This window comes from Vespula pensylvanica, chromosome 25 (assembly GCF_014466175.1).
Source record: "Vespula pensylvanica isolate Volc-1 chromosome 25, ASM1446617v1, whole genome shotgun sequence".
NCBI lineage: Eukaryota > Metazoa > Arthropoda > Insecta > Hymenoptera > Vespidae > Vespula > Vespula pensylvanica.
In genome coordinates this window covers 1,159,698-1,170,447 of record NC_057709.1, presented here as the reverse complement: position 1 = coordinate 1,170,447, position 10,750 = coordinate 1,159,698, and the positions used below count along the sequence as shown (strand labels likewise).

Below are 10,750 nucleotides of genomic sequence, written 5' to 3'. Positions count from 1 at the left end.
ATTTATTTCATATCTATGAATAATTTCATATTATTTCATATTTATGAACATTTATACCTTTTTCTTTTCGATTTTGTTATCGTTGCTGTTATTTTCTTTCTCTTTTTTTCTTTCTTTTCTTTTTTTTTTTTTTGAAGTATCATAACTCGCACGATTTTTTCATATTTCTTCGTGTATTATTTGTCTAGTTCATATCTCTGTTCGTAGATATGAAATTTTTTTTTATAGTTCATATTTATGTTCATGAAATTTTTAGATTTATTTTTGTTCGTTTGTTTCTTTTTTAAGTTTTGTCTTCTACGATTTTTTTGATTTCTTTTTATGTATTATTTGTGTCGTTCATATTTACGTTCATAAATATGAAATTTTATAGTTCATACATTTTTTTTTTTATTGCTACATATTACTCATATAGTTTATATTTCGTTTAAATATGAAATCCCATAGTTCGCAATTCACTTATTTCTAGATATTATACATATAGTTCATAAATATGAAACTTCATAATTTTTCTTATGTATCACATACTTTATATTTATGTTTATACGAATATCATTTCATAGATCATAGTTTTTCTTATTTCTATATACTACTCGAATAGTTCAGACACAAAATTTGATAGTTAATAATTTACCAATTTCTACGTTTCTTATTAACAGAATTCATATTTATGTTCATAAATTACGTACATACCAATTCATAGTTCATAATTTTACCTTCACTTTATTTCATTTTATTATCTTAACAATGAAAGATAAAAAAGAAACGAAAGCTTTTGAATTCGCTTTGATAAAAAAGAGCCTTCACATTTATATATTCATAGATATGAAATTTCATAGTTCATGGCTTTTCATAATTCCTTTTTATTTATTTTTCTTCTTTTCGTTCGTTTAGATTTCGCGTGCGTGCGTACGTGCGTGCGTGCGTGCGTGCGTGCGTGCGTGCGTGTATTTTTTCTTTTCTTTTTTTTTTTTAATTATACCTTTTAAAGACTTCACGTAAGAACGATGACGTTGCAAATAATATTGAATCAATATTAATCGAAAATGATAATCATTTTGAAATGATGTGTCGCAGGTGGAGCGCAGGGTAATCCTAGTGGTGGGGGAAATGGTGGAGGACCAGGCGGCGGTGGTGGTGGGGGTGGCTTCCTCGAGCCTCACCAGATGCAGAGTGAAGGTCTAGCCTGGTAGTACGAGTTTTAATTTAAAAAAAACACACACACACACGCGCACACACACACACACACATACACACACGCATACAACATACATGAAAGAGAAAGAAAATTAACAAAACAAAAAACTCGTCATTCTCATTTCCCTCCGAAGAATGAAATAAAAAGAAAAGAAAAGAAAAGAAAAAAAAAGAAGTGGAAAAAAGAAAAGATATAATAGAAATTTCGAAAGTTTCGTATAGGATTGGTGGTCGGCCATATATTTTGAACACACATATGAATTTCCTAAAGACACATACACATATATGCACGTGCAGACGTACATACATAGATATTATTTTTTTCTCGTTCATTTTTTAATGAAATTCGTGCTAACGAATTAAGGAGAAAAGAAAAAAGAAAAGAAAAAGAAAAAAAAAGATGAAACATGGAAAAACCCGAACTCGAATACGATCTACGACCTTCCACGTGTACTACTCGTTTTCTGTATAAAAAAAAAAAAAATATATATATATATATATTAATAATAACGGAGACGATTATTATTATTAAAAAAGAAAAGCGACGACTCATTTTGCAAATGTTTTTTTTCTCTTTAATATTTCTTTCTTTAGGTCGCTCTAAACATTATTAATAATTAGTTAATTATTATTATTATTACTATTATTATTATTATTATTATTATTATTATTATTATTATTATTACTATTATTATTATTATTATAGTCGTCACACGTGATAACGTAGACGTTACTATTTTATTATTATTATTATTAATTATTAAAATTTTTAATATTGATTATATATGAATTATTTCCGATTAATTATTATTATTACTATTATTATTATTATTATTATTATTATTATTATTATTATTGTGTATAAAAAATTCGAGACCCCCAGGCCCCGCCACTCAGCCCCACCCTCACCCCCTATCGTGTAATATTGTACCATCCTTGTTGATTAATTTCGAAAGTTACTTTGCGGGACACCCTGTAGATATCCGCTGTTGTATACACTCCAGACACACGTTCACTTTTTCACACACATACACTTACATATACTATACACACATACACATCCATATGTGATTGTAGAAGAGTACACATTTAAACGAACACACATACACATACACAAACATACACACATGTTGTATGAATTAATTATTACAATTATAAATATAAATAGGAACGTGTAATCTGTATTTGTTAAGGCGGCGTTCGATGTAAATAACATTGTCTTTCGCATGCGAGCGGGCTATACATATATAAAAAAAATAAAAATTAAAAAAAAATAATAAAAGAAAAAAAAATATCAATTCGAATGTGGAGGGAAATAAAGGGGGGGAAAAAGAAAAAGAAAAAGAAAAGGAAGAGAGAGAGAGAGAGAGAGAGAGAGAGAGAGAGAGAGAGAGAAAGTCAAAATAATGAAAATAATAATAATAATAAAATTAGTAGTGAGAGAGAGAGAGAGAGAGAGAGAGAGAGAGAGAGAGAGAGAGAGAGAGAGAGAGAGAGAAAGAGAGAGAGAGCGAGAGAGAGAGAGAGAGAGAGAGAGAGATGATCGATATTGACGATGATCATCATGATCATAATAATGATGATTATGATGATGATTTCTTTATAAAGAAATATTAGAGTATATGATGTATTGTAAAGGCAACGTTTTCGAGCGAGAGAGAGAGAGAGAGAGAGATGCGACATATATATATAAAAAAAAAAAGAAAAAAAAAAAGCACAAAAAACAAAATGAAGGAAACAAACATGGAGGACAGGCCGCCGCGCGATGCGTAATGATTATAAATATTATTATAATAAACCACCTCGTATTTCCGTATATACACTTTGTGCGATCTTTGAATTACCACCCTCATCCCTCATCCACCCTCACTCTCTCACCGAATAGTTTTATATATCTTCTAAATAGAGAAAAATTGTTTACTGTTCGGTAACTCTTCTTTTTTGTTTGTCTTTCTTTTTTCTTTTTTTTTTTTTTTTTTTTTTTTTTTTGGGTACTGATTAATAACTGAAAGAGGATTTTGCGATTGGAAACAGGTAAGACGCTTCAGCAAATGATGAATTGTCTTTCTTTTTCTTTTTCTTTTTTTTTTTTTTTTGATCTTTATAAATTATCATAAAAATAATTAATTTTGAGATTATCGTTAAGGAAATAATAATGTATTACCTTTTTTTTTTTTTTTTATTTTTTTCGTTCATACCTCTGGACGAAATTGAATATTTCATTTTTATTATTGATTATGCCTGATAAAAGTCGAGCGAAATGCATTTGTTTGTTAAATAAAAATTTTCTATCCTAAGAATCGCAATTCAAAATAAAAAGTAACAAAAATTCTCCTTTCATTTTCGATAATGGAAATCAGAGAAGGAAAGAAAAGAAAAGAGAAAGAGAAACAAACAAATGGACGACACTTTTTTTAAATGCGATGATTCATATTCAAAAAAAGAAAAAGAAAAAAAAAGTGAAAAAAAAAGACACGAAAGATAGGAAAGAACAATTTCTAATCTAAAAATTGCAGATTACAAAAATTACCCTATAATTTTTAACAAGATATTAACAGAGAAATTTGTAAAAGGGAATAAATTGAATCTTTTCAACCCTCCAAAAAAAAAGAATCTCACGAGATAGAAGAAACGAGAGAAACGTAAAAATTAATTAATTCGCAAAGCAATTGGTATCATCGTTGAAAGACAAAAAAAAAGAAAAAAGAAAAAAAATAAGAACGAACGGAGAAAAAAGAAAATGAAAAAAAAAAAAAACAAAAAGAAAAAAAAGATAGGAAAAACGAAATCCCTCGACCCAAATCTTCCACCCTGTGTCGGACAAAAAAAATAAAATAAAAAAGAACGGAATTAAAAGATAGATAGATAGACGTAGAGAGAGACAGAGAGAGAGAGAGAGAGAGAGAGAGAGAGAGAGAGAGAGAGAGAGAGAGAGAGAGAAAGGGAGAAAGAAAGAGAAAAAAAAATCTCGAACGTTTGAAGAGTCCACAAGGGGGTTGAAAACACCTGAGACCAACGTCTTTCTCTCAATCGAAATTCTTTCTCACCCTGTACTAAATCGTTGTCATGGTTGACGCAGATGCGACCTACAGAGAAAGAAAGAAAGAGATAGAGAGAGAGACAGAGAGAAAGAGAGAAAGAGAGAAAGAGAGAAAGAGAGAAAGAGAGAGAGGTCCAATAGCTTTGGTGTCCTAACATCGTTAGAGTTAGTCGCCACAATGTCGACTCTGGCAACAACCAAAAGGGATGGGCTAGGTGGGTGTTTAGAACGCTGGAAGAAGAGGAAGATAGTTTAGTTGGGCGGATAGAGGGTTGGGAGATGCTGAGGGGTAGTGAAAGAGGGAATTCGTTTTCCTGGACATCTGGTGAATTCGATTTTGATGTGTTTCTAGCTGGAGGGTTTTCTTCAAGCGTATAAAGGATCATCGATGTTCGCGGATCCATCTTCGAAACAAGAGTCCCATTGGGAATAAAAACGATGCTATGGTATTGTTTCGTAATAGCACACCTTTCTTCCCACCCAACCACCCTAGTATCTTGCTTCAATCCCATATGTGTAAACCTTGATATGTCTTACATGTAATACACAGTTAGGACAATAAAATCTGTTAATTAGGTTATTGTTGATAGTGGTATCAGTTAACAGGGATTTTTGTTTTTACTTTGTTGGTACTTATGCGTTATAAAAACTATGCAATGATATAATTTTATCATACCGTATCTTTCCCCTCACCTAACCATCATAATACCTTGCTCCGATCTCAGATGTGTTAACCTTTATATATTAATACAATGTTAGAACGATAAAAACTGTTAAGTAAGTTTTTGTTGATACTGTTATCGGTATTAGCAGCGATTTCTTTTTGTTCTTTTTATTCTTATGATTTGGTAGATAAAGGTAAACTGAGATAGACAGAAAAACAGAGAAAGTGAGAGATGTTTAGGATGTTGTAAAACGATGAGAACACGTTCACTGTCCCATGTAATATACGTGTCCTGCCAATACAGAGAAATATCAGCTCGGGAGATTCGACAGATGCGTAGCCGCCTTCGAACCCTTAGGAACTACCCTGCAGGGTCCCGTGGGAGTTCGGTCCTAGGGACAAACCGTCCCAGGGGGTACTTCTAACGCTATACTACCCTCCATCGTATCGTTCTCGTTACCCCCTCTATCCCGACCCTTCATATATCCCTACGTAGCCCTACGTAGCCCTACGTAGTCTTGAATACTATGTAGGTGGAACACTCCGCAAAATTCCTAGCCTAATCGTATTGCGATTTGATACAAGGAACAAGTTTGATCGTGTGATTTATGTCACCCGAGGATTTTATGTGTTACGTCCTTTTTTCTTTCCTTTTTTTCTAATTTTTTTTCTAACGACAGGATCGTCGTTTTTTTTTTTCCTTTTTGGTAATTTTTGATTTTGCCCTCTGTCTCTTCCTCTCTCTCTCTCTCTCTCTTTTTTTTTTTCTTCTTTTTTCTTCTTCCTTTTGTGATCGATAACTTGTGACGACAGGAGTGAAGAAAGGAATTATTATTTGTTCCGTGATTTGTACAGCGTGATCGTAAATTTTGTCGAAATTCTTTTTTATCGATCGACAATGGCAAATATTTTAACTGAAATATATTTCGAAGTATATATAACGATATTAATAATAGAAATATATTTCGAGATGTTATATGTACTAATATTTCTGAAGGATGGTAGACTCGATACCAAACGAAATAGAAATTTTGTAGAATAATAATCGACGATTGTGAAATTTCTTTTTTCAAAATTTATTCATCCAATCGTTCTCGCATCGGTTAACATGGAGATTAAGGAAAGTAGAAAAAAAAAAAATAAAAAAAACAAAAATAAAAAAGAAAACGTCGTATTAAAGATATCCAAAAAGAGATTTCTAATTTTCAACATTCTTTTCTTTCTTTCACTTACGACATCTTTCATTTACGAAAAATACAAAGAAAAATATATCAAAAAAAAAAAAAAAAAAAGAAAAGAAGAAAAGAAAACGCGAACTTTGAGAAATCCAAGAAAAAGATTTCTAATTCTCAACATTCTTTTACGAAAAATAGAAAGAAAAAAAAAAAAAAAAGAAATAAAAAGGAAAACGTCGGCTTAGAGAAATCCAAGAAAAAGATTTCGAGCTTTCAACGTTCCCTTACGAAGAAAATAAAAAAAAAAATAAAAAAAAAAAAATAGAATAAAAAAGAAAATATCGATTTAAAAAGATCCAAGAGAAAGAATGCAAACGTCCAACATTCCCGAAAGATAAGAAGAAAAATAAATGAAAATTTTTTAATACAATAAATATCGATAAATCGACTGAACAAAAAGAAGAAGGATAAAAGAAAAGAAAAGAACAAAAAAAAAAAAGAAAGAAAGAAAGAAAGAAAGAAAGAAGAAAGAAGAAAGAAAAGAAAACCCCGATAGAAAAGATTCTCCAGGGTTGGAAAGCAAAAATTCCCTGGTGATATCGAAGGTTGGGTGCGGATTGAGATACGGATAGGATGGGTGAGTGAGGTGGGGTGAAAAGTGGGGGGTTGCGTTGTAAAATGAGGTATGTAGACGTAGGGTGAAGAGTGAGGAGTGAGAGGTATGTTATAGTAAGTAAAGGAGACACAAGGACGAAAAAGGGGAACAACGAAGCGACGCGTTACGGTCGAACGCGTTTCGTACAGACTCACGTGTCCACGCACGTGTCGCAAAACGAGCTCCCGTCGCTTAAAACCCCCTCGTGTTTCGCGTCCTATCATTATGCAAGGAGGCCTTACAAATCACGCCTTGCTTACCGCGCACGTTTCTGCTGAAGCTTGTCACTCTGCGTTTCGAATTAATCTAAGCAAAGCTTCCAATTAACTCTGCTCTTACGATCGCCTATTTAACTCCTCCGAATTATTATACCTACGTACGACGAAGCTTAACGAAAATGTTTCCTGCTCGGTTTTTGAAAGGATTTACAAAAAAAGAAAAAAAGAAAAAAAGAAAAAAGAAAAAGAAAGAAAGGTTATTTAAATATTGTTTTTTTCTTTTTCATTGTCTCGCATTTTCGAAGATTACGAATGTGTGGAAATTTTCTTCTCTAAACGTGATCTTTATCGATTCGAAGGTCATTTAATCGTGGATTTATTTATATATCGTTGAATTTGTATTTCTATGCTCTGTATCTTTGTTGTAATAAAAGAATATTGATCTGTTTGAAAAAGTAATGATGACCTTGAAATCTTTTCCAAAATTACTTTGAAAAAAGGTCTTATCTCGATCAGAATATTCTTCTCTTTTATCTTTGATATTTTCACGTATCGTTAGAATCAACGGAGATATATTCGATGAATAATACTATAGTCATCTCTCTCTCTCTCTCTCTCTCTCTCTCTATGGATATATATATGTAACAAAATATAAAATATATTTCTCTGAAAATTATACGAAGCTCATAGTAACGCCTCGAGAAATTTTATATCGAAAAAAATTGAACCCTATAAGAACGATTCATTTCTTTCTTTTCTTTTTTTGTTTTTCTTTCTTTCTCATTCTCAAAAAATACGGAGAATTTTTTCGATCACGAAAAGAAGAAGAAGAAGAAGAAAGAGAAAAAAGAGAAAAAAAATGAGCGACGGAAAGAAAGAAAAGAGAGAGAGAGAGAGAGAGAGAAAGAGAGAAAGAGAGAGAAGACGAATTTCGTAGAAATTGTCGAAAAACCTTCTTTCTAACCTTCAAACACCGGAGTCGATCTTTTCTAAGAAATGTGCGTCGACTTAGATCGAGAAAGATCAACGATACACAATGGAACTTGGAGAAGTGATCGTTGATCTGAAAACGAACGCGGATAAAACGCATGTCTTTTTCGTTTTGCCTTCTTATTTGCCTCCTTCGTCCTTCCCCCACCACGTCAACCACCATCTCTTTCTCCTTTTTTCTTCAACGTTGCACAGACGACGACGATGACGACGACGACAGAAGAAGTATCTAGAACGACCTCCTGGTGTTATGCCTAGCTTAGGCTAATCCAAAATCCGGATTACCTGTGGCTCAGCTGGTCCTGTCTTACAAACACACACGCTTATTTAGACACGCATACTGTGCCGTAGCTGATACGAGGCTTTTGTCAATGGTGTATTAATCTCTCAAGTAGATATATATATATATATGTGTGTGTGTGTGTGTGTGTGTGTGTGTGTGTGTATGTAGGTATATGTATATATACATAGTGTATTGTTATTTGCATAATAATTATTTAAGAGTGTTATTCAATTCTGTTTTTTAATGTTTTCGTTCTTTTGCTTTTTTTTTTTTTTTATAAACTGTAATTTAGGAATATAAAGAATTGAGAATTAATTTGTCAATGATGTATTAATCTTTCAAATAGATATATATATATATATGTATGTATGTATTTATATGTATATATATAGTATGTTGTTATTTGCATAATAATTATTTAAGAGTGTTATCCAACATTTCTGTTTTTTAATTTCTTTTTTTGCTTCTTTTGTCAACTTTTTTATAATATACGAATATAAAGAATTAATTCTGAATTCTTTATATTTGTAAATTACAGAATGTTTTATTATATTCTTAAATTATAAAAGAATAATGAAGAATTCATTCATTAGAATAAACTTCAATATAATTTCTTTATAATTTATATCATTGATAAACTTTCTTTATAAACTTTAAAGGGAAAGTCTAATGAATTAAAATCGACGATTATTATATATCGAATCGAATAAATTTTATTCGCCACCAGGTATATCGAATATAAAATATACACAGCATACACACACACACACACACATATATATATATGTATGCATGTATACATAGATATATTAACTCTGTTATTTTAGCAGTTAATTAGATCGGTCACAAATATAGAGTTATTATATAATTTTTTGCTTATATATATATATATATTTTTCCTTTCGCCACTAGGTATATATAAAATATAGAAAATATGCGGAATATATATATATGTATGTATGTATATATGTAGATAACTCTGAAACAGAAGTTCTTATGACGTTCTTATTACAAAGAAACACAGCAATGTACATACGTGTATGTAAATGGATGCAAGGATCATATATAAAAAGAGTTTTATATTCAAGTTTGTAAAGTATTGTTGACAATTGTGTTAAAGCATTGTTGTATAAAGAAAAACTTCAAATTTCAATTCTAACAGTAATGGAAGTGTGCTCGTGCAGGAGAATCATGTGGTCTCTTGGGATTGTGAAAAACAAGCAACTGCAATCTCGTTACACGTTGTTATTGTTGTTGTAATTGTTATTATTATTATTATTATTATTATTATTATTATTATTATTATTATTGTTGTTGTTGTTGATGTTGTTGTTGATATAATAATAATAATAATTATATATCTGTGATATTTCGGAAATTGTATTTACGATCATGTAAATTTAAAATGAAAAAAAAATATATTTTTATATTAAAAAAAAATATATATGTATGTATTATATATAAAGATTCTTATTAAGATTGATAAATTTTAAAAGATATTTAATCAATGAGTTTTGTGTATTTTTAATTAATTAACGATTTGATCTTATTGATTTGTTTCTTTTGATGAATTTGGTAGTATCAAAATTGTTTTCATTTTTGCGAATAACAATTTTTATCAGTTTAAAGTTAGTTAATAAAAAAAAAATATATATATATATCGTTGAATTTATCTTTCGATAATTTATATCTCTATAATAATGGAAGAATATTGACACTTTGGAAAAAACATCGATGATCTTGAAATCTATGAAAAAATAATCTTGAAAAAAATTGTCATCTCAATCAATATATTTCTTCTTTCGGATCGAACTATTTTTTTCCTCTGACATTTCGTCGTATCATTAAAATTAACGATGATATTTGACGTACTATCCTAACCCGAAACATACATACATACATATATATATATATATATTTGTGTGTTTGTGTATGAGTGTATAAGAATAAGGAAGCACCTTTTGTCAAAAGAGAGTACTTCTACGCACGTACGAGTGATTTATACGACGCGTCGTATTTTCTCGAGAAAATTACTCTCCTACTGTGAAGCCTGGTGCTACGATAGGCCGTAAAATCTAACGATAATTTTATTATTATATACGTTTGAACTTGAATATCGTGAAAAGTGTTAGAAGTACATATATACACACATATACATACATATTTCTATATATATATATATATACATACATATATATATATATTTCTTGGAATTGATTTTATACCTAAAAAAATCCATAAGTATTGTAGTATATTACTTAAATAACCATACAAATAAAAAAAAATAAAAAAAAAATAAAAAAACAAACAAACAAAAGACCATAAGTAGTACGGCAGTTAAATGACCACAATTGTCCTAAATTTTCAGATCAGGTCGATTTAACTATAAAACAGGATACCACCCTTCTACTCCTTCTCGTTATAAACTACCCTTACACCCATTCACTAGATAAGTACTTGCTATTTAAAATACCAGCTGGAAAGAGAGAGAGAGAGAGAGAGAGAGAGAGAGAGAGAGAGAGAGAGAG

General features: G+C 30.6%; 1 protein-coding gene across 5 annotated transcripts in view; it reads left to right on the top strand.

Moving 5' to 3' along the window:
- LOC122637280 (LIM/homeobox protein Lhx5) overlaps positions 1 to 1,259 on the top strand; it is a 39,191-nt gene extending 37,932 nt beyond the window's left edge. For all 5 annotated transcript variants that reach the window (XM_043829290.1, XM_043829291.1, XM_043829292.1 and 2 more), the window contains one exon: positions 1,078 to 1,259. In XM_043829290.1, coding sequence (XP_043685225.1) covers positions 1,078 to 1,193 — 116 coding nt within the window. In that variant the 3' untranslated portion in view covers positions 1,194 to 1,259. The remainder of the gene's footprint in view (positions 1 to 1,077) is intronic.
- The last annotated feature ends 9,491 nt before the right edge of the window (positions 1,260 to 10,750 follow it).